Source organism: Dipodomys merriami, unplaced genomic scaffold (assembly GCF_024711535.1).
Source record: "Dipodomys merriami isolate MVZ:Mamm:240054 unplaced genomic scaffold, mDipMer1.0.p SCAF_158, whole genome shotgun sequence".
NCBI lineage: Eukaryota > Metazoa > Chordata > Mammalia > Rodentia > Heteromyidae > Dipodomys > Dipodomys merriami.
Window position 1 is genome coordinate 2,951,510 of NW_027202915.1, and position 23,782 is coordinate 2,975,291.

At 41.1% G+C, this 23,782-nt stretch overlaps 1 protein-coding gene across 3 annotated transcripts in view; it reads left to right on the forward strand.

Moving 5' to 3' along the window:
* The window catches only part of Nvl (nuclear VCP like), a 46,644-nt gene that overhangs the window by 12,637 nt on the left and 10,225 nt on the right, over positions 1-23,782 (forward strand). For 2 of the 3 annotated variants that reach the window (XM_070023268.1, XM_070023267.1), the window contains exons 7-19: positions 2,953-3,082; positions 5,276-5,352; positions 6,600-6,734; positions 7,876-7,977; positions 9,985-10,102; positions 13,063-13,207; positions 14,108-14,360; positions 16,901-17,119; positions 17,981-18,085; positions 19,980-20,042; positions 20,685-20,804; positions 21,600-21,699; positions 23,245-23,351. In XM_070023268.1, the coding sequence (XP_069879369.1) occupies positions 2,953-3,082; positions 5,276-5,352; positions 6,600-6,734; positions 7,876-7,977; positions 9,985-10,102; positions 13,063-13,207; positions 14,108-14,360; positions 16,901-17,119; positions 17,981-18,085; positions 19,980-20,042; positions 20,685-20,804; positions 21,600-21,699; positions 23,245-23,351 (1,674 nt within the window). The remainder of the gene's footprint in view (positions 1-2,952; positions 3,083-5,275; positions 5,353-6,599; positions 6,735-7,875; positions 7,978-9,984; positions 10,103-13,062; positions 13,208-14,107; positions 14,361-16,900; positions 17,120-17,980; positions 18,086-19,979; positions 20,043-20,684; positions 20,805-21,599; positions 21,700-23,244; positions 23,352-23,782) is intronic. The other variant, XM_070023269.1, reaches the window with a different exon arrangement.

The following is a 23,782-nucleotide window of genomic DNA, read 5'->3' on the forward strand; positions in this document are numbered from 1 at the left end:
CTTATGTGGTACTGAGGAATTCAACCCAGGGCCTCATGCTTACAATGCAAGCACTCTACTACTGAGCCACCTTCACAGCCCTGACATATTATTTCTAATGGATGTTATGTGTTATGTGCCACATTTCTTTTTTCTTTTTCTTTGCTGGTCTGGGGCTTGAACTTTGGGTCTGGGAGTTGTCCTTGAGCCTTTGCTCAAGATGAGTGCTCTCCACTTGAGCCACATTCCAGCTGTTTTGAATAGTTTATTGGAGATAAGAGTCTTTGGGGGTTTCTTGCCTGGCTCCTTTTGAACGCAATCCTCAGATCTCAGCCTTCTGAGTAGCTAGGATTACAGGCTTGAGCCACCAGTGCCTGGTGTGTACTACATTTCTTTATCTACTCATCTACTGTAGGGCATCTGAGCATCTGACTATTGTAAATAGTAATTAGTGCACTAATGAACATAGATATCTTGACTTGTAATGTATTGGTTAGATGTCTAAAAGTGGTATGGCTGGGTGTTAGGGTGGTTCTATGTTTCTGTGTTGTTTTTTGTTTGGTAATGGGGCTTGAACTCAGTCTCGGTACTGTGCCTGAGCTTTTTTGCTCCAGGTTAGCATTCTTCCACTTGTGAGCCACAGCACCATTTCTGGTTTTCTGGTGGTTTATTGGAGATGGGAGTCTCATGGACTTTCCTGCTTGGGCTGGCTTTGAGCTGCTGCAATCTTCAGATCTCAGCTTCCTGAGTAGCTAGAACTACAGGTGCAAGCCTGGTGCCTGGCTGTTCTATGTTTAGTTTTTTGAGGAGTCTCCACAACCTGTCATCCAGAGTGACTATACTAATTTACTTTCCTACCAATGGTGCAATAGGAAGAACTGTGTTTTTAATGTTGATTGTAAATGTTACTTTAAAGTATTTAAAATACCACTACATATGTTTGAAACAAGTTAAGCATGTGAATCTATTTGTTTTTTCCTTTTGTGATACTGGGGTTAAAATCAGGGTCTTGAGTACATATGGCTTGTTTGCTTGCTCAGATGGCATTCTATTACTTGAGCCACACCTCCAGTCCTGTTTTTTTGTGCTGGTGTTGGAGTTTGCACTCGGATCCTTTAGCTTTTTTGCCTGAAAGCTAGCAGTGCTTTATTCACATGAGCCACAGCTCTTACTAACTTTTTTTTTGGGGGGGGGGTCATGAGGCTTGAACCTGGGGGCCTGGATGCTCTCACTGAACTCTTTTTTGCTCAAGGCTAATGCTATACTACTTTGAGCTACTGCACTACTTGTGTTTTTCTGGTCGTTAATTAGAGATAAGTGTCCCATGGACTTTCCTGCCTGGGCTGGATTTGAACTGCGATCCTCAGATCCCAGCCTCCTGAGTAGCTAGGATTACAGGTGTCAACCAGTGCCCAGCCTAATTTTATTTGTTGTAGTTAAGATCTCATGGAGGGCTGGGAATAGTGGTACAGTGCTTGTCTACCATGCATAAAGCCCTGGGTTTAGTTCCTCAGTACGCCCACATACACACACACAAGCTAGTAGTGATCAGAGATACAAAAAAAAAAAGGGGGGGGGCTGGGAAGGTGGCTCAGTGGTAGAACGCGCTTGCCTTGCATGCCTGAGGCCCTGGGTTCGATTCCTCAGCACCACATAAGCAAAAAGAAAAAAAAAAAGCTAGAAGTGGCGCTGTGGCTCAAATGGTAGAGCACTAGCCTTGAGCTGAAGAGCTGAGGGACAGTGTTCAGGCCCCACAACCAGACCAAAAAAAAAAAAACAAACAAATAGTTCCTCAGTACGTCATAAACAGAAAAACTGGAAGCGGCGCTGTGGCTCAAGTGGTAGAGCACAGAGAGACTCAAGGACAGTGCCCAGGCCTGAGTTCAAGCTTCAGTACCAGCAAAACAAAAAAAAAGCCAAACATGTATGTAGTCATATTTTATTAATCATCACATACCAAATAAGCACTGTGTGAAGCACCATTTATGAGAAGACAGTTAGAAATAGAAGGTGGTATTGGTGTCTTAAATTGAGGAACTATAAGTTCTGGAAAGAGACATAGACAAATGAAACACTCAGAAGCAGAACTGGTTTTAGTAATATGTATCATCGTTGAAGATACTGATTTTTGGAATGTGAGGAAGGTAGTAAAACTTAACTGGAAAAGCCTGCAAAGAAAGTTTTCAAATGTTAGAGAGTGTGTGTGTGTGAGTGTGTGTGTGTGTGTGTGTGTGTGTGTGTGTGAGTGAGTGTGTGTGTGAGTGTGTGTGTGTGTGTGTGTGTGTGTGTGTGTGTGTGTGTGTGTGTGTGTGTGTGTTGGGGCCTGAACTCTGGGCCTCGGCACTGTCCCTCTGCTCTTCACTTGAGCCTCAGCCCCACTTCTGGCTTTTTCTGCTTATGTGGTGCTGAGGAATCGAACCCAGGCCTCATGCATGCAAGGCAAGCACTCTACCACTGAGCCACCTTCCCAGTCCCCATCAAATGTTAGATTTTAAACCTAGCTTTAAGGATTTATGAAAGAAGAATTATCTCTAGCAGATAGCTTTTTGAACAAAGAGGTTGGGAAAAGTTAACACGTGAAAGTGCTACAGAGGAGTGTTTTTTTTTTTTTTTTTTTTTTTTTTTTTGGTCGGTCGTGGGGCTTGAACTCTGGGCCTGGGCGCTGTCCCTCAGCTCCTCAAGCTCAAGGCGAGTGCTCTACCACTTGAGCTACAGCGCCACTTCTGGTTTTCTGGTGGTTTATTGGAGATAGGAGTCTCACGGTTTCTCCTTCCCGGGCTGGCTTTGAACCGCGATCCTCAGATCTCAGCCTCCTGAGTAGCTAGGATTACAGGCGTGAGCCACCAGCGCCCGGCTAGAGTGTTTTTGTTTTTGTTTTTGTTTTTTTCTTTTTTAGATAATGTCTGTCTTTATAAAATACCTGTTGATATTGTAATTTTATGTATGATATGTTTAAATTTATTTTATTTTCAGGCTTCAAAATATTCTTCTATCTTGGAGGCTGATAAAAAAAAAAGTAGGCTAAAGGTCAAAGGAATCAAAAGAAAGAAAGAGGATCTTCAAGAAGTAGATGAAGAAATAATAGCTGTCTTACAAAAGAAAGGTGAGATACTGTTCTTTTTTTTAAATTTTCACTGTAAAGGTGATGTTCAGAGGTGTTACTAGCTCATAAGTCAGGTAATAAGTACATCTCTTTTTGGACAATGTCTCCCTTTCTGTCGCTGTCTCTGAGTTTTTCCCTCTTGTCTCCTCCCACAAGTTGTATAGTTCATTTTCCACGTAGTGTCTACTGAGTATCACTGCTGCATTTATTCACCCTTTGTCTCTATTTCTGTGCACTCCTCACCCTCCCAAATACAGATAAAAGAACAAACGACAAAAAGAAGGAAAAAAACAACCTCTTGTTTCATTTCAATAAGTACTATTTTATATGATCAGAGGTGCATAGGCATTGCATGTTTGTGTTCCTCAAAGGAGTACCCTCCTCTAGACTCACTGTGTGTGAATGAATGCCTAGAGTCTTGTATAATTTATTTTGTATTTTATATCTAGCTTCTGCATATGAGAGAAAACATGTGCCTTTTGTCTCTGATTTTGGCTTACCTCACTTAATATGATTTGTTCTAGGTCCATCCATTTCCCTGGTAATGACATAATATTATTCTTTCTAATGGCTGTGTAAAATTCCATTATGTATAAGTACCACATTTTTTTGGATCCACTCATTTATTGTAAGGCATTTAGGCTGTTTCCATAACTTCGCTATTGTGAATAGTCAGTACGCCAGTGAATGTGGATGTGCAAAGTGTCTTTACAGTATCCTGGCTCGTGATGTTCTGGATGTGTGCCTAGGAGTGGATGGTTGGGTCATCTAGAAGATCTGTGTCCAAAGTAGTTGTATTAGTTACATTCCACCAACAGTGCAACAAGGTTCCTTTTTCCCCACAGTCCTACCAACATTGGTTGCTATACAAAATCACAATGTTAGCCAATCTAACTTGGATGAGATGGAATCTCAGAGTTTTTATTTGCATTTCCTTAATAGCTAGAAGTACTGGCCATTTCCTCAGGTTTCTTTGCCTTTTTTGGGGTGGGGGGGCAGTCCTGGGCTTCTTTTGCTCAAGGCTAGCACTCTACCATTTGAGCCACAGTGCCATTTCCAGCTTTTTCTGTGTGTGTGGAACTGAGGAATTAAACCCAGGGCTTGTATGCAAGGTAAGCCACTAAGCCACCTTCCCAGCCGTTCTTTGCCATTCTTACCTCTTTTTTATATAGCAATTTTTTTTTTATTGTGATTAAGTGATTACATAAATTTCACAGTATTGTGAGATAGTAATACTTAAAGTTACAAACACTTTCTAACCTTCATGGGGCAAATTGTCTTTATTGGGGTCTATGAAATTTATGAATTCTATGAGCTTTGACAGTACAGTTATTTCTTCCACATCGGGTGATCTGTACATTTCTTTCCTTTTGCTTAGTGTCAGCTGTTCTCTCTTTCCCGCTCATTCCCTCCCTCCCATTGCTGCCATTGAGTTGCTTAGTTCATTTTGATCAATGACCAGTGCAGCTGATGGGTCCTGCTGTTGTATGTTTTCCCCTGTTTCCCTCTGTTTCTGTGTCCTCCTCCTAGTTTCCCTCAGATGAGCACATACATACCATATATGTGATCAGCATTGTGGGGTCATTTAGTAATGATACCACCAGATGAGTGGAGGTCCTTTATTTCTTGAGTCTTGTTTATTTTATCATATCTCCTTATGTTTTGGATTTAATATCCACATATCAGTGAGACCATGTGCCATTTGTCTCTTTGCTCTTGGCTTACTTCACTTAACATGATTTTTTTCTAGTTCCATCCATTTCCCTGTAAATGCCATTATTTTGTCCTTTCTAATGGCTGCAAACTATTCCATTGTATATAGGTACCACAATTTTTGGATCCATTCATATGTAGTGGGGCATCTGGGTTGTTTCCATATCTTGGCTATAACAGTGCGTTAATGAACATGGAGGTGCATGTGTCATTGTATCTTGGTTCCTGTTGCTCAGGGTAGATGCCTAGGAGTGGCATACCTCTTCTTTTGAGAAGTCTTTTTTTCAGTTCCTTTGCCCATTTGAGATACTCATGGGTAGCAGAGATTGTGCTTCCTTTAGAGGGTTCTATTTATAGTGGTTCTGCTCAGGTCTTCAGTGTGCAAAAATATGTACTGGAAATACTTTAATATCTAAGGGACTTTTAATTGTGAGCTTATACTGTATTGCTAATGTTTTTATCTCTCTCTCTTTCTACCAGCTAAAGTCAGGGGACTGGAATTACAGAGCTCCAATGTGAAGTTTGAAGATGTTGGAGGCAATGATTCAACATTAAAAGTTAGTTCATTGAAGTGGCACTGTGGCTCAAGTGGTAGAGCGCTCGCCTTGAGCTGAAGAGCTGAAGGACAGCGCCCAGGCCCAGAGTTCAAGCCCATGAACGAAGGGGAAAAAAAAAAAGTTCATGTTCATGCTTTAATGGACATATTGCTAATCACCTATATAGACAAAGCTTATCTGTTTGTTTCTTATATGAATTGGATATAGAAAGAGACTGAGAAAATCTGACCTATTCATGGTATTGAGAGATAAAGTAGTATTTTTCTTACTGTTTTTGTCTTAAGAATTACAGGGTCCATAGGAACATGCTTTATGTTACATTATAGTAATACTACTAATAATGTTCACTTTATTTTTAGTGTCTACTCTATTTTAGTTGCTTTTCATCATGATAAAGTAGGTATTTTTCATTATTATAAAGTAGATATTTATAGTTTGGTAAGGAGAAGTACAATTGTTTTGTTTCGTTTTTTTGTTGGTTGTGGGGCTTGAACTCTGGGCTTGGGCGCTATCCCTCAGCTCTTCAGCTCAAGGCGAGTGCTCTACCACTTGAGCCACAAGCCACTTCCAGTTTTCTGAGTGGTTTATTGGAGATAAGAGTCTCAGGGACTTTCCTGCCACTGACACCCAGTGAGAAGTACAATTGTTATTCATAAAGCTCTACAGTAAAGAACCAGAGCCAGGCTGGGCTGGTGCCTCATGCCTGTAATCCTAGTTACTCAGGAGGCTGAGATCTGAGGGTCACAGTTCAAAGCCAGCCCAGGCAAGAAAGTCTGTGAAACTTTTTTTTTTTTTTTTTTGAGGGGTCCGGTCGTGGGGCCTGAACTCTAGGCCTGGGCGCTGTCCCTCAGCTCTTCAGCTCAATGCTCTACCACTTGAGTCACAGTGCCACTTCCGGATTTTTTTCTTTTTGCTTATGTGGTGCTGAGGAATCAAACCCAGGGCCTCATGCACGCAAGGCAAGCGCTCTACCACTGAGCCACCTTCCCAGCCCCACTGTGAGACTCTTATCTCTAATAAACCACTCAGAAAACTGGAAATGGGGCTGTGGCCCAAGTGGTAGAGAGCTGGCCTTGAGCTGAAGAGTTGAGGGACAGAGTTCAAGTCCCATGACTGACAAAAAAAAGAACCAGAGCCAGGATTCAAACTCAAGTCTAGCCTAAAGCCTATTATCTACTCTTGGTTTGGTGTTCCATTCTTGGTTCTCTCAGGGTGAGGAAACATCTCTTATGCTTATATCCTGCTAGGAAATCTGCAAGATACTTACCCATATGTGTCACCCGGAAGTGTACCACTACCTGGGTGTTGTGCCTCCTCGTGGAGTTCTCCTTCATGGGCCACCCGGCTGTGGGAAGACATTACTTGCACATGCCATTGCTGGGGTGAGGCTTTCTGACACTTTTTCTGTTGCGATTGCTTTTGGTTTTGTTTTTGTTTTTGTTTTTTCTCTTAAGTCAATTTAAACCAAACCTAGAATCTTTTAGGAAGAGAATATAGTCAGTGGGAAATGAGACTCTCTCTTATTATTATTTACACAGGGTCTTTGTAGCTCTGATGGCCCAGACTCACTATGTAGCCCAGAATGGCCTTTAACTTGCTTCTAATCCTTAGCCTTCCAAGTTCAGGATTAGAGGTTTGTACCACTACACTCAGGTTTCTTTTCTTTTTTTTTTTTCTTTCTTTTTTTGGTCAGTTGTGGAGCTTGAACTCAGGGCCTGGGTGACGTGTCTGAGCTTTTCCACCCAAGACCAGTGCTCTACCATTTGGAGCCACAGCACCTCTTCTGGTTTTCTGGTGGTTAATTAGAGACAAAGTCTTACACACATTCCTGGCCCAGTCTGGCTTTGAACCATGATGCTCGAATCTCAGCCTCCTAAACTAGGATTGCAGGTATTTTCCACCAGGCCCCTGGCCCATTCTTCTTTTCCTCTTTCACATGTTATTTGTGTGATTTTTTCCCCCCCAGAGAATACAGTTATTACACATACGACAAGGTTGGGTGGGAAGGAAAATAAACCACCCTTTTTAAACATAGAGATTGTATTTTAGTCTCCTCCCCTCTACCCATGTTCTTTTATTACTATTTTTTAAAATTTTTGCTGGGCCTGGGACTTGAACTCTGGGCCTGGGCACTGTCCCTATACTCTTTTTTGACCTTTGTATTGGTGGGAGCAATAGTTTCCCCTCCCCCCCAGTCCTAGGGCTTGAACTCAGGGCCTGGGTACTGTTCCTGAGCTGCTTTTGCTCAAGGCTAGTGCTCTATCTTTTGAGATGCAGCTCTGCTTCTTGCTTTTGATGGTTAATTTAGAGATGAGAGTCTCATGAGCTTTCCTGCCTGGACTCTCTTCCAGTCCCTCACCCTCAGATCTCAGCCTCTGGAATAGTCAGGACTAGAGGTGTGAGTCAGTGGTGCCCAGTGAGATCAATCATTTAAAAGTGTAATTATTTGGGGAAGTTTGGATAAGAAGATGAGTGAGAGGTTTAAAATTGAAAATTTGATCATTCTTTTATGTATTTGCCCAGGAACTTGACCTCCCAATTTTAAAAGTGGCTGCTCCAGAGATTGTGTCAGGAGTTTCTGGAGAATCTGAACAAAAGCTCAGAGACTTATTTGAACAAGCTGTGGTGAGTCAACTAATGGCTAATGTCAGTTTTCACATTTTAAAGCCCTGTATTTAAGATGTTATTTTTTCATGCAAGTGTTTATTACCTCATTCATTGTCTAGTCTTGTAAACTTGGCAATTTTCTATGTATTGTAATAGATATTAAAACACATTTAGTGATGCATATTGGATGTAATATATAAGAAATCAAACATACAAGATAATGAGGAAGTTGTGCTGTGGCTCAAGTGGTACAATTCTAGCCTTGAACACAGAGAGGCTCAGGGACAGTACCCAGGCTTTGAGTTCAAGCCCCAGCCAAAAAAAAAAAAAAGGAAAGATAATGAGAAGTTCAGGCTGTCATACCCAATGGTTATATGTTTAAAAATATAGTACCTCATGATGCTTTATTCATTTTTACGTTCTTTAACTTAGGTTTGTTTAAACAATTTAGCAATATGAAAAATGATGCATTTATTATTATTTGTTTATGAATGCAACCAAGAAAATACCAGGATAAATTCTGTTTGTATAATTGAACCTGAGAAAAAATTTTCAGATCAGTTATAGATTTAATTTTATGCAAATTATAGTTTGTGTTATTAAAATCTGGAAGATGATTCAAGTTAAGATTCTAGTTGGCATGGGTGCCCCATCCTCTAATCCTAGCTATTCCAAGGCTGAGATCTGAGGATCACATTTCAAAGCCAGCACAGGCAAGAAAGTCCATGTAAGACTCTTATCCCCAAATAACCACTAAAAAGTGGAGCTGTGGAGAAATGGAACTGTGGCTCAGTGGTTGAGCTCCTGTCTACCAAGTGCAAAGCCTAGTACTACCAAAAGAAATCCACAAATAAGCTGGCCAGTGACTCATGCCTAATTAGGACAGTGATTCCTAGCTACTGAGGAGGCTGAGCTCTGAGGATCACAGTTCAAAACCAGCCCAGGCAGCAAAGTCTGTGAGACTAATCTCCAGTTAACCACCAGAAAACTGGAAGTGGCACTGTGGCTCAAAGTGGTAGAGCACTTGCTTGAAGAGGTTGAGGGACAGCGCCCAAGCCCAGAGTTCAAGCCCCATGACCAACCGAAAAAAAAAAAGCTTGAGTATTTTTATGTTGGTTAGAAACATTCAACATTTGTGTAAACTTAAATGTTCAAATTTAAGATTTTAAACTTATTACTTATATTCCTAACATATGGAATATGTTTAATGTACAATTTAATTTTAAAAGCATGTGAAAACATCAGTGCAAATGTGCTATCCCAACTATACCTTTTTTTTTTGTAGGTCATGGGGCCTGAACTTTGGGCCTGAACTTTGGGCCTGGGTGCTGTTCCCCAGCCCTTCAGCTCAAGGCAAGCACTCTACCACTCAAGCCACAGCGCCACTTCTGTTTTTTTCTGTTTATGCAGTGCTAAGGAATCAAACCCAGGGCCTCATGCCTGCAAGGCAGGCACTCTACCACTGAGCCACCTTCCCATCCCCTATTGCTTTTTGTGTATGTGTATGCTGATCCTGGGTCTTGAACTCAAGGCCTAGGTGCTGTCCCTCACCTTTTTTGCTCAAGGCTATCACTTGAGCCACAGCTCCACTTCAGCTTTTTTTGGTGTTTAATTGGAGATAAAAATTCTCATAGAATTTTTATTCTCATAGACTTTGAGCTGCAATCCTCTAGAGTAGTTTGGATAACAGGTGCCATCTATTGGCACCCAGCTCCTATCTCTAGGTTCTCTTAAGACATAACAGTCAGAAGTAACATAATGTGAACTGCCTTCCTCATGGTTATATTTTGGTAAATGGTCCTTGAAGTTTAAAATTTTGTGTGTGTGTGTGTGTGTGTGTGTGTGTGTGTGTGTGTGTGTGTGTGTGTGTGTGTGTGTGTGTGTGTGTGTGTGTGTGTGTGTGTGTGTGTGTGTGTGTGTGTGTGTGTGTGTGTGTGTCCATACATATACACACACACACAGACACTTAGCTATGCATTGATTCAGAGAATGTGTTTATAGTTGTTACTGTTTTTTTTTCCCTAGTCAAACGCACCCTGTATTGTTTTCTTTGATGAAATTGATGCTATTACCCCCAAAAGAGAAGTTGCTTCAAAAGATATGGAACGCAGAATTGTAGCCCAGCTTCTAACCTGCATGGATGGTTAGTTTAAGATGATGAATTCATTTTAAGGGTGTATTTCTTAAAATAGTGTAAGTTATTATAAATATATAATCTTCAAAAAGTGAATCTCATTTTTTTTAATAGAATTTCACCATTAACTTAGTATTAAGAATGTATCTTGGGGCTGGGAAGGTGGCTCAGAGCGCTTGCCTTGCATGCATGAGGCCCTGAGTTCGATTCCTCAGCACCACATAAGCAGAAAAAAAAAGCCGGAAGTGGAGCTGTGGCTCAAGTGGTAGAGCACTAGCCGACCCAAAAAAAAAAAAAAAAGAAGCTCAGGGACAGTGTTTCGACTCTTAGTTCAAGCCCTAGCACTGGCAAAAAAAAAAAAAATCTCTAAGTCTGGTTGTGAGTATAATGCTTCTTGATCTCATATCTATCTATCTTCCATTATAAAGTAGTTGTACACAGAGGTTACAATTTCATAAGTTAGGTTTGGTTATGCATCTTAATTAATTTCACCCCTCCCATCATTCTCCCCCGTTTTCCAAATTATGTATCTATGTATGTATAAGCTCAGGGTCTTGAGCTCACTAGGCTAGTCCTCCACCAGTTCAACCTTCCCCCCAGGAGATCCTCTTTTGCTGTTTTTGTTTTGTAGGTAACGTTTCCTGCCCTTGTCAGTTCTCAACTACATCTACATCCTGAGCACCTGAGATTATTTATAGGTGCTAGCCACCACATCTGGTTTGTTTTCTGATCATAGTACTATTGACTTATTTCTTTATGTGTTGGCCTCTTAACTGTGATGCTACTATTTCTGTTTTCCATATTCTTGGAATTACAGGCATGAAATGCTATATGTGAGCTATCTCTGACCTTTTGCTCAAGGCTAGCAGTCTTACCACTTGAGCTGCCACTTGGCTTTATCTGTGATTTAATTGGAGATAAGAGTCTGATGGGCTTTCCTGTCTTGGCTGGCTTCAAACTGCTATCTTCAGAACTTAGCCTCCTGAGTAGCTAGGATGACAGATGTGAGCCACTGGTACTCTGCTGTCTCCCCCCTCCCCATCTCCCCTTCCCTCCTCCTCCTCTCCCCTCCTCCCCTCAGGTGTGGGCATTTTACTCAGGGCCTGGTTGCTGTCCCTGAGCTTTTTCACTGAAGACTACCACTGAGCCACAGTGCCACTTCATGATGCTGTTTTTTAACTAAAACGTGAAATCCTTTTATGACTGCTTGCTAGCTAAAGAATATTCTATATAAAGTCTTTATGATTTATTCAGCATCTTAGTACATTCTTAATTTCTGTGAGTTGCATAATCTCAGACTCCTACTGTTCAGTTCTGATTCAGTTGAGAGAAATAATACTTAGGAAAAATAACTTTAAGCCCTGTCTTCTGTCCATTCCTAAGTCTTACCTCTAGATTAAGCTAGAGCAGCTTTGACACTTTTGTACCTCATCTCAGACTTTTTCACTATCTTTCTGAAACAACATTGCTCTTGTTCCCAGACATTGTTCTTGGACTGCTCACCTTCTCTAGATGTGCTATCTCTGTGTAAAAACCTCTCTAATTTCTGCCGCTGTATTAAAATTATATTTAACCTTTATACTTTGCTGAAATATTATTGAACTTTCCCTTATTCCTCATTTGAAACCCATAATATTGTTATTGGACAAGTAGTTCCTGACCACAGAGCAGTCTGTTAAATACCAGAAGACAATAGTAACAGGTTACCCTAAAGGTAAAATAGTCCCTGGAGCAGGTGTTCTGGGGCTTATATCCCCTTCCAGGTTTGCCCTCTAGAGGCCAGATATGTACAGTTGCTTACTATGCTTCTTCATATATTACATTCTTTTTTTTTTTTTTTTTGTCGGTCCTGGGGCTTGAACTCTGGGCCTGAGTGCTGTCCCTCAGCTCTTCAGCTCAAGGCGAGCGCTCTACGCGAGCGCTCTACCACTTGAGCTACAGCGCCACTTCCGGTTTTCTGGTGGTTTATTGGGAGATAGGAGTCTCACGGTCTTTCCTGCCCGGGCTGGCTTTGAACAGCAATCCTCAGATCTCAGCCTCCTGAGTAGCTAGGATTCCAGGCGTGAGCCACCAGCGCCCGGCTCATATATTACATTCTTACTAGCAATTTTTCTTTCTATTGTAGTGGTACTGTGGTTTGAATCTGTCCTTACTCTTGCTAGGCAAGCATGCTACTTTTTGAACTATGCCCCTAGCTCATAAGCATTTTAAATCTTCACACAGGGTTGTATGTTTCACTATGAGAATGAAACAAAGGTTATTATTGGCAGGAATCTTATGTGCCCACTGTAATTTACGGGATATTCTCAATTTCCCTTAAAATATAATGGAAGCACAAGTGTGAAGCGTCTAAAGTTCAGTCTTGTTCTTCATGCTTTCAAGCTGGTAATTGCCTCAGCTGTAGTGTGAGTCAGAACAGCTTAGGTGAGAATAGTTACACTTTGGTTTTTATCCTTGTTCATGTGCCATGTTAGCTTTTCTTGCCTATCACTTTCCTTTGCCTTATCGTAGTGCTTTTTGTTTATCCTATCTATAATTAAGCTTTATAAAACTTGTATTACACACTTTTTTCTTAATTCCTTAAATCCAACAAATTTTGAATTAGTGAAACAAAGGTTAATCCTTTATCTTCACAGTTTTTACATATTAGACATTTAATAAATTTTTTTTTTTTTTTTGGGGTCCGGTCGTGGGGCCTGGGCACTGGGCCTGGGCACTGTCCCTCAGCTCTTCAGCTCAAGGCTAGCGCTCTACCACTTGAGCCACAGCGCCACTTCCGGCTTTTTTATTTTTGCTTATGTGGTGCGGAGGAATCGAACCCAGGGCCTCAGGCATGCAAGGCAAGCACTCTACCACTGAGCCACCTTCCCAGCCCTAAATGTTTGCATTATATAAAAAATTCAACATACATTATATATCAATCTTTTAAAATGCATAATATTTTCTCTGTAACAATTAAATCTTACTAGATCTGAATAATATGGCACCTACAGTTCGTGTTCTAGTCATTGGAGCTACTAACCGGCCAGACTCATTAGACCCTGCTTTGAGACGTGCAGGAAGGTTTGACCGAGAAATATGCTTGGGTATCCCAGATGAAACGTCCAGAGAAAGGTATATTCTATCTGTATCTATCTATCTCTCATTATTAAGTAGTTGTACACAGAGGTTACAATTTCCTAAGTTAGGTTTGGTTATAAGATCAGTCCATCTTAATTAATTTCACCCCTGCCATCATTCTTCCCTATTTTCTTTCACTCCCATCTCTACCCTTAAGTTACTTAGTTAAGTTTTATTTTCATTTTTCTTTCTTGGGGGCTTTTTTTTTCTCCCGTCGGTTGTGGGGATTGAACTCTGGGCCTGGACGGTCTCCCTCAGTTCTTTAGCTCAAGGCTCTCTCTCTACCACTTGAGCCGAAGTGCCACTTCCAGTTTTCTGAGTGGTATATTGGAGATAAGAGTCTCACAGACTTTCCTGCCTTGGCTGGCTTGGAACTGTGACCCTCAGATCTCAGCCTCCTGAGTAGCTAGGATTACAGGCATGAGCCACCAGTGCCCAGCCCAGCCTAGCATAGATCTTATTAAGCAGGTATTTACCATAATTCTTTGAGGAAAAAGGTTGGATATGTTATAGCCATTTAGCATTTAGTAGATGAATTATTTTATTTCTATTTGTTGGTTTGTTTGAGAGAGGGTTTTACTAGCCCTGGCTGGCCTTGAACTTAATGTAATCTAGGCTGGCCTCAAATTCACAGTCTTCCTGTCTTTGTATCCCAATTGCTGGGATTACAAGTGAGTTATATGCTATGGCACCTGTTGAAAGTTTTGTTTTGGGTTTTCTTGAAATGCTGGGGATAAAACCCAGGGCCTTGAACATGCTAGGGAACCATTATGCCATTGAATTGTACTTCCAACCCTTTATTTGATCCATTGAGAGGGATTCCAAGTAAACATATTGAGGGGTTTGTTTTTACCATCAAACTAGAAATCAGATTTTTATTTTCACTTTTTTCAGAATACTTCAAACTTTATGCCGAAAAATGAGACTTCCAGAAACGTTCAGTTTCAGTCACTTAGCCCACTTAACACCGGGCTTTGTTGGAGCAGATTTGATGGCACTGTGCCGAGAAGCAGCCATGTGTGCAGTCAGTAGGGTCTTGCTGAAGCTACAAGAGCAGCAGAAGAAAGATCTTGAGATTGAAGGTTTGTCATCTGAAGGAGGCCAGGAGGAAAGACGAGTCAGAACAGAGTCTAATTCTGACGCACAGGTGCTTTTAAATGTTCTTTGTGTTCTTTGAAATTTAAGAAACGGTCACTATAGTTGAGATCTATCCTTTTCTGAAAAACTTTCACTTCTATTATGGTATTGACAACTAGCTATACTTCTTGGTTAAGTAAACTGCAAGTTTGCAGATACAACCGTCTTGCCTCTAGCTAAAGTCAGTTCTGGTCATGTGAGAATGAAGAGGGACATTTTTCATTTTAAGATCCTTGTTGGAGATTTTTTTTTCTTTTTAAAGTGCAGGGGTTTGAACTCAAGGTCTTGCGCTTGCCACAAGTTTACCACTTGAGGCACGCGCTCTCCTGGCTCTTTTTGCATTGGTTTTTCATTCCAGCTTCAGACTGTGATCCTCCTCTTTCTGTGTAACTTACATTACAGGTATGCCCACCTTATTTTTTAGTTATGATTGTACCATTTGTTTTGATTGTCTTTTATTTTATTTGTGCCCGTCTTGGGGCTTGAACTCAGGGCCTGGGTGCTGTTCTGTAGCCTCTTTATGCTCCAGGTTTGCACTCTACCACTTGAGCCATAGTGCTATTTCTGCTTTTTTGAGTAGTTTATTGGTGATAAGAGTCTCATAGGGACTTTTTTGCTCAGGCTGGCTTCCATCTGCCATCCTCGGATTTCAGCCTCCTGAGACCTAGGATTATAGGCATGAGCCACCAGTGCCCAGCTTCTTTTGGTTGTCTTTTAAAAACATTTAGTTAAAATGTTTCATTAGCATAACTTAATTGTGTAAAGGGTTTCCATGTGACTTTTACAACATGCATATAGTAAACATTGATCATTAATTTTATCTATATTAGACTTTCTTAGCCACCCTACCCCCCCCCCCTTTTTTTTTTTTTTTTGGATGTTCATGGGGCGGTCATGGGGCTTGAACTCTGAGCCTGGGCACTGTCCTTGAGCTCTTCAGCTCAAAGCTAGCGCTCTCCCACTTGAACCACTGTGCCACTTCCAGTTTCCTGGTGGTTTATTGGAGATAAGCGTCTCACAGACTTTCTTGCCCAACTGGTTTTGAACCGCAATCCTCATATCTCAGCCTCCTGAGTAACTAGGATTATTAGCAGGAACCACCACTGCCTTGCTTCCCTGGGCTCTTTTGCTTCAGGGTAGTTTGAGCCACAGCTCTACTTCCAGTTTTCCATTGGTTAATTGGAGATAAGAGTCTCACAGAAATGTTTTTATTTGGGCTGGCTTTGAACCACCATCCTTATATCTCAGCCTCCTAAGTAGCTAGCATTACAGCTGTGAGCCTCCAGTGCCTAGCATGTGTTTTCATCTTTATTATCAAAGATAAGTAAGTTGAAAAGATTGTAACTTGCCAAGGGCTATATATAACCTTAAGTTTACAGTGCAGGTACTTACTAGGTCCTTTATTTATACATCATTTGAATTTTCCTTACATATTTGAGAATAACATTTCTGTTAAAAATAATAAACTTGCCAGGTGCCAGTGGCTCATGCCTGTAATCATGGCTACTCAGGAGGCTGAGATTCTGAGGATCACAATTTGAAGCCCACCTGGGCAGGAAAGTCTCCAGTGAAACATGCATGTGTGTGTGTTTGCGTGTGCACACGTGCGCGTGCGCACACACACACACACACACACACAGATGAGTCCTGTTTCAGAGAGAAAGAAAATCCTAGTCAGGAGGCTGAGATTTGAGGACACATTTCAAAGCTCAGGGATAGCTACCCAAGCCCCATGACTGACTGTAAAAAAATGTAGAATTTACTTATAACATAAGTTATTAGAGTAATAATTCTTTTAACTGATAATGTCCCTTTAATATTATTAAAATGAATGGTAAGCTATGAATAGATGGGTATTTCATGATTCTGGACCAGAAAAAAACCCGTTAATTTGTTAACCACAAATACCCTTATTCATCCCAAATTAACTTAGAAGCTTCATTTAATTTTTATCACAATATCAATGATTTTGTTATGAGTACACGTAAGCATGAAACTCATTCATTAAGAAGAGTGACTTTGTAAGAAAAGGTCAGAAAATTTTGAAAATAAAAAGCTGGGGAACATACATGAGGCCCATGGGTTCGATTCCTCAGTACCACATAAGCAGAAAAAGCTGGAAGTGGCACTGTGGCTCAAGTGGTAGAGTGCCAGCCTTGAGCTGAAGAGCTGAGGGACAGCGCCTAGGCCCAGAGTTCAGGCCCTACAACCGGCAAAAAAAAAAAAAAAAAAAAAAGCTGGGGAAGATTGGTTTATAATGTTTAATAGTAAACATTCAACCATAGGATAAAATAAAAAGAAGAGTCAATAATGGCTGGAATTAGACCATGAAACAGAAACTATAGATCTAAAATAAAGTAAAAATTTCCTATATATATATTTTATATATACATATATACACACACAAATGCACGTGTATATGTGCACATTCATTTGTGTGTGTGTGTGTAATATATATCGGTACTGGGAATTGAACTCAGGTATTAAAATTTAAAAGTACTTATTTCAACAAATTGACTTAAAAATTTTCCCTCAATTATTCCTTATAAGGATGAGTTGCACAGGCTGCTGGTGTTGCTAAAAGAGCAAGATTTCCTCTCAGAGGAGCAGATGCAAGGACTGTGCGTTGAACTGAATGACTTCATTGTTGCTCTAGCCATGGTCCAGCCCTCTGCTAAAAGAGAAGGTTTTGTTACCGTCCCTAACGTGACATGGGCTGATATTGGTGCCCTGGAAGATATTAGAGAAGAGCTCAGCATGGCAATATTGGTAGGTGTGTCAGCTGCAAAATGTCATTGGGAAATGTGGTTTAAGGGCTAGAAGTGGGCTGGGAAGGTGGCTTTGCCTTGCATCATGAGGCCTGGGTTTGATTCCTCAGCACCACATAAGCAGAAAAGGCTGGAAGTGGCTCAAGTGGTGGAGGTACAGTATTGAAATACTTCATCTTTCTTCCTTTTTTTTTTTTTATTTTTTTTTTGGGTCCAGTCATGGGGCCTGAACTCTGGGCCTGGGCACTGTCCCTCAGCTCTTCAGCTCAAAGCTAACGCTCTACCACTTGAGCCATAGCACCACTCCCGGCGTTTTTCTTTTTGCTATGTGGTGCTGAGGAATCGAACCCAGGGCCTTATGCATACAAGGCAAGCACTCTACCACTGAGCCATCTTCCCAGCCCCCTTCATCTTTATTTCTACAATGTCCTTAGAACTTACATTCAAGTGTAAGTTCCTGTTGGGCTCTGTTGGTTCACACCTGTAATCCTAGCTACTGATAAGGCTGAGATCTGGGGCTCAAAGCCAGCCTGGCCAGGAAAGTCTATGAGACTCTCCAGCTAACCACAAGAAAACCAGAAATGGAGCTCTAGGGTAGAGCACAAAAGCTCAGGGAACAGTGCCTAAGCCCTGACTTCAAGCCCCACTACCAAACAAAAAAGCTTAAGTTCCTCAAGAGTGGAAACGTCTGTTTATCACTCTGTATCTCATCTGGAATACAAGTAAATGAGATATTGTTCACCTCATCAGGCCTTACTGTCAACAGTGAAAATAAGAATGCTCGTATACTGTGAGATAAATTTTAGTATGCAGTGTCAAGTGGACACCTCTAATGGGTCACTGATGGTATTTTTTTTTCCAGGCACCAGTACGGAACCCAGATCAGTTCAGAGCTCTTGGATTGGTGACTCCAGCTGGAGTCCTCCTGGCAGGTCCTCCTGGCTGTGGGAAAACTTTGCTGGCTAAGGTATAATACAAGTTTAGCCATGCTCATGTTCAGATCAATTATAGGCTTATCAATTCTAACACATCTTGTCGGTTGTGGGACTTGAACTCTTGGCCTGGGTGCTGTCCCTGCTCTCTTCATCTCAAGGCGAGTGCTCTACCACTTGAGCCACAACACCACTTCCAGTTTTCTAGTGGTTTATTGCAGATAAGAGTCTCACAGACTTTCCTGCCTGGGCTGGCTTTGAACCACGGTCCTCAGATCTCAGCCTCCTGAGTAGCTAGGATTACAGGCATGAGCTACTGGCACCCGGCTGTGTATTCTGTTTTTTAAATAAGTATTAAATAATTAAACCATTTGTGGCTAATCTTATTTCCCTTTTTTGGTATAGTTACTTTTACATTTTCTCCCTTATGTCCTTCTTGATTATTACTTTTTTAAAATATAATTTTATTTAATTTTTTAATATAAAATATAATTTTACTGTTATTATTAAGTTGTTTCACAGAGTGGTTACCATTTTATAAGTCAGGTAATGACTACAATTCTTTTTGGATAAGGTCATCCCTTCCTTGGCTTTCCTGTCCTTTGCCCACAAGTTGCATAGTTCATTTCCTACGTTGTGTATACTAAATACTAGAACTGCATTTGTTCACCTTTTCTCCCTACATTTTTGCATCCCCTCTTTGCCCCTCCTAAACAGACACATACCAGAAACAAAAAAAAAATTCAAAAGCAAAAACATAATAACACCACCAAAAATATTTCCTGGTATTAATTTGATATATAGCAACTATTTTAAATTTTCAGAGGATTTATGCCTTTGGTTCCTTCCCTTAAAAAGCTTTACAATTACTTTAAAAACTTTTTTCCATAGTGGAAAATATAAACAAAAGGATAAAGTATTATTTATAATCTTCTTTCTACTACTTACTACTGCTTTTTTTTTTTTTTTTTGGGTCCGGTCGTGGGGCCTGAACTCTGTGCCTGGGTGCTGTCCCTCAGCTCTTCAGCTCAAGGCTAGCACTCTACCACTTGAGCCACAGCGCCACTTCAGCTTTTTTCTTTTTGCTTATGTTGTGCTAAGGAATTGAACCCGGGGCCTCATGCATGCAAGGCAAACGCTCTACCACTGAGCCACCTTCCCAGTCCCCCTACTACTGCCTTTGTTTAATTTTTTAGTCCTTCCAGATGATTTCGAGTGTTTAATGTTTCTGGGGCTGGGGTGAGGCAGGAAGTGGAGAAAAGCCTCTTATTTCATGGTAGCCAGGGAGGAGTTGGAGAGAGATAGGAAGAGGAAGGAGAGAGGAAGGAAGAGAGAAGAAAGAGAGGAAGGAGCTGAGACAAGATTGATTTTCCCAGGGCATGCTTTCTCCAACTAGACTTCACCTTCTACTTTCCACCACCTCTCCATAAATGCTATCCACTTCTGAACTCATGAGCAGATTAATCTGATTGGGTTGCATTCGGCAAGGTCCACCAAAAGCCCATCACCTTCCCACTAAGCCATAACACAGCCTTTTCGGGGATATTTCATAGCCAAACAATAGCAACAATATGTACATCTATTTACAGCTTCAAGGTTTTTGTTGTTTTTGTTTTGTTGTTTGTGGGGTTTGAACTCAGAGCCTTGGTACTGTTCCTGAGCTCTTTTGCTCAAGGCTGCTTTGAGCCACAACTCCACTTCTGGAATTTTGGGTGACTAATTGGAACTAATAGTCTTCATAGATGGTATAAGGAGAGATGGGGAGAACAGTAGAAGGAATGACATTGGTCAAGATGCATTTTGCTTATCACCTTTCTTCTGGAATTGAAACCTCTTTATATAACTATTTAATACAAAATACTATCAGAACTGCGTTATTAGTACTTTAGTATAATTTGTCTTATTTTCATCTTTTTTTGCTATTGATAGGCTGTGGCAAATGAGTCTGGACTAAATTTTATATCTGTCAAGGGTCCTGAATTGCTAAATATGGTAAGTTATTATAATGAAGATATACGGAGGGGTTACAGTTAGCTACTTGCTAATGTGTACCACTTGAAGCATGTCTCTGATCTGGCATTTTGCTGTTTCCTTGGCATCTATTCACAGACTTTTTTTTCTTTTTCTTTTTCTTTTTTTTTTTGGTTGGTCATGGGGCCTGAGCTCTGGGCTTGGGCTTTGTTCCTGTGCTCTTCAGCTCAAGGCAAGCACTGTACCATTTGAGCCACAGTACCACTTCCGGTTTTCTAGTGGTTTATTGGAGATAGTCTCATGGACTTTCCTACCTGGTCTGGCTTTGAATCGTAATCCTCAGATCTCAGCCTTCTGAGTAGCTAGGATGATAGGCATGAGCCACAGGTGTGTGGCTTACTCACAGACTTTTCTAACTGTATTTTTTTTTTTTTTGTCTTTTCTTTTTTGGTACTGGGGATTGAACCCAGGACGTAGCACTTGCTAGGCAAGCGCTTTGCCACTGAGCTACATCCCAGCCAACTCAACAGACTTTTCTACCTGAGTAATTACATACATGAGCCTTAGACATGGCCTACATATTATTGAAAAGTAGATTTACTATCATTTGACCCTAACCTCAGATTGAACTGTTTGTATTTTCTTTTCTTTCTATATGTTCAGTATGTTGGTGAGAGTGAACGTGCCGTCCGACAGGTTTTTCAACGGGCCAAGAACTCAGCACCCTGTGTGATATTCTTTGATGAAGTGGATGCTTTATGTCCCCGTAGATCAGACCGAGAGGTAAGTAGTATAGACTGATAGCTTGGAATTTTCAGATTTTATTTTTACATACTATAAGACTTATAAGTTACAATTCAGGTACTTCGTATTTGCGTGTTCCTTGAGAGTACTGAAGACTATTGGAGCTGTGGCAAATGGTAGAGTGCTAGCATCAAATGGAAAAGCTCAGGGACAAAGGCTAGGTTCTGAGCTTACTTCAATCCCCGCACATAAATGAACAGGTAACTAATAGAAATGTCAATTACTTTGTTATGTATTATATATACGTGCGTGCGTGCGTGTGTGTTTTGTGATTGGTTGTAGGGCTTGAGCTCTGGGCCTTGGTGCTGTCCCTGAGCTCTTCAGCTCACAGCTAAGTGCTCTACCACTTTGAGCCACATGGGTCCTTCTGGTTTTCTGTTGCTTAATTGGAGATAAGAGTCACATGAAGCTGGAGCCGGGCCGGTGGCTCACATCTGTAATCCCAGTTACTCAGTCTGAGATCTGAGGATCGTGGTTCTAAGCCAGCCCGGGCAGGAAAGTCCATTAAACTCTTTATCTCCAATAAACCGAGTCTCACGGACTTTCCTTCCTGGACTGGCTTTGATATGATCCTTAGATCTCAGCCTCTTGAATAGCTAGGATCACAGGCGTGAGCCACAAGTACCCGGCAATAACTATATTTTGGAGGTAAATGTATGTACATGCTTGTCAAAAAGCTTAAGTATAGAGAGAAAATAATTTTTTTATCCTATTTAGTTCTTTTCTTGGAGTTTGTGTTGTGAGCTGAGGGAATTACATTTATTTCTTTTATAGACAGGTGCAAGTGTCCGAGTGGTAAATCAGCTGCTTACAGAGATGGATGGTTTAGAATCTCGCCAACAAGTTTTTATTATGGCAGCTACTAATAGACCAGGTAAGAAAGAAAAATGTTATAAATAAGCCCCCAAAAAAGTTAGAACCTTGTTATGGTATAATTTACCTTTTATCCTAGTAAAAGAAAGCTAAATTTAGGCTCATTTGATAACCTATTTGCTTATAGATCGGTAAAGTTGTTTATTTTTTTGTTTTTTGTTTTCTTTTGGTTGGTCCCGAATGCTGTCCCTGAGCCTTTCAGCTCAAAGTGAGCTTTCTACCACTTGAGCCACAGTGCCACATCCAGTTTTCTGGTGGTTAATTAGAGATAAGAGTCTCTTGAACTTTCCTGCCTGGGCTGGCTTCGAACCACGATCTTCAGATCTCAGCCTCCTGAGTAGCTAGGATAACAAGCATGAGCTATAGTTTTATTAGAATTTGTGTTTAGTCACTCATCATTGTTAAATTGTTATGAGTCTTTTACACAGTAAAAGTCTTTTAGTGTGTAAGTGCTTCTCTGTGCTGATTTGGGCACATCATTGATTCGATTTTCTTTTTCTCTCTCTCTCTCTTTTTTTTTTTTTTTTTTGGTTGGTCGTGGGACTTGGACTCTTCACCCGGGGCACTATCCCTCAGCTCTTTAGCTCTACCACTTGAGGCACAGCACCACTTCCAGTTTCTAGGGGCTGGGAAGGTGGCTCAGTGGTACAGTGCTTGCCTTGTGTGCATGAGGCCCTGAGTTCCATTCCTCAGCACCACATAAGCAGAAAAAAAAGAAAAAGCCGGAAGTGGTGCTATGGCTCATGTGGTAGCATGCTAGCCTTAGCTGAAGAGCTGAGGGACAGTGCTCAGCCCAGAGTTCAGGACCCACAACCAGACCCCCCCAAAAAAAGTGTTTCACGGACTTTCCTGCCCAGGCTGGCTTTGAACCACAATCCTCAGATCTCAGCCTCTTGAGTAGCTAGGATTACAAGAGTGAGCCACAAGTGCTTGGCTGTAAATTTCATTTTTATATGGATGTATTTTAGTGAGCAGAAGGCTTTTCATTCCAGTAGTTTCCAATTTGCCTTCTTTTTTGTTTATGTGTACAGGTCCTAAAGCTTGAACTCAGGGCCTGGGTGCTGTTACTGAGCTTTTTGCTCAAGGTTAGTGCTCTACCATTTGAGCCACCACTCCATTTCCAGATTTTTTTTGTGTGCTTAGACTTTCTTGCTCAGTCTGGCTTGAATCAGGATCCTCAGATCTCAGCCTCTTAGGTGTGAAACATCAGTAGTTGAATTACCAGCTTTTATTTTTCCTAAAACACTCCTCCTTTTATTTTTTTTTTGTTAAGTACATTTTATTTATTTAAAATATAATGTTATTGTTATTATGAACATGTTGTGCTGAGGGGGCTGTATTCATCAGTTAAGTAATGAGTACAGTTCTTTTTTTGGGCAGTAGTACCCCTTCCTTCTTGTTACCCAGTTCTACCCTCCCATCCTTGCCCACAAGTTGTACAGGTCATTTTTCCACATAGTGTATACTGAATAGTATGATTGGTTTTATTTACTCCATAGACTGTAAAGCTGTTGTAGTTCACTTAAGACTCAGTTCTTTTCTTTAGATATCATTGATCCTGCAATTCTGCGCCCAGGCCGCTTGGATAAAACACTCTTTGTGGGTTTGCCATCCCCAGCAGATCGGCTTGCCATTTTAAAAACTATTACAAAAGTGAGTAAATGAAATGACAGTTTTCTATGTATATACATTTCTTGTTTTTATTTTTTATTTATTTATTTTTTTGCCAGCCTAAAGCATGAACTCAGGATCTTGGTGCTATCCCTGAGCCTCTTTGTGCCCAAGGCTAGGACTCCACTACTTGAGCCACAGTGCCACTTCTGTTTTTTTCTGAGTAGTTTATTGGAGATAAGAGTCTGGGGTTCTTTGGGGGGGGGGGGGCTGGGAAGGTGGCTCAGTGGTAGAGTGTTTGCCTTGCCTAGGTTCAATTCCTCAGCACCACATAAGCAGAAAAGGCCAGGAGTAGTGATGTGGCTGAAGTCGTAGAGCGCTAGACTTGAGCTGAAGAGCTGAGGGACAGCGCCCAGACCCAGAGTTTAGGGCCCATGACCAACAAAACAAAAAACAAAAGAGTCTTACCGGAC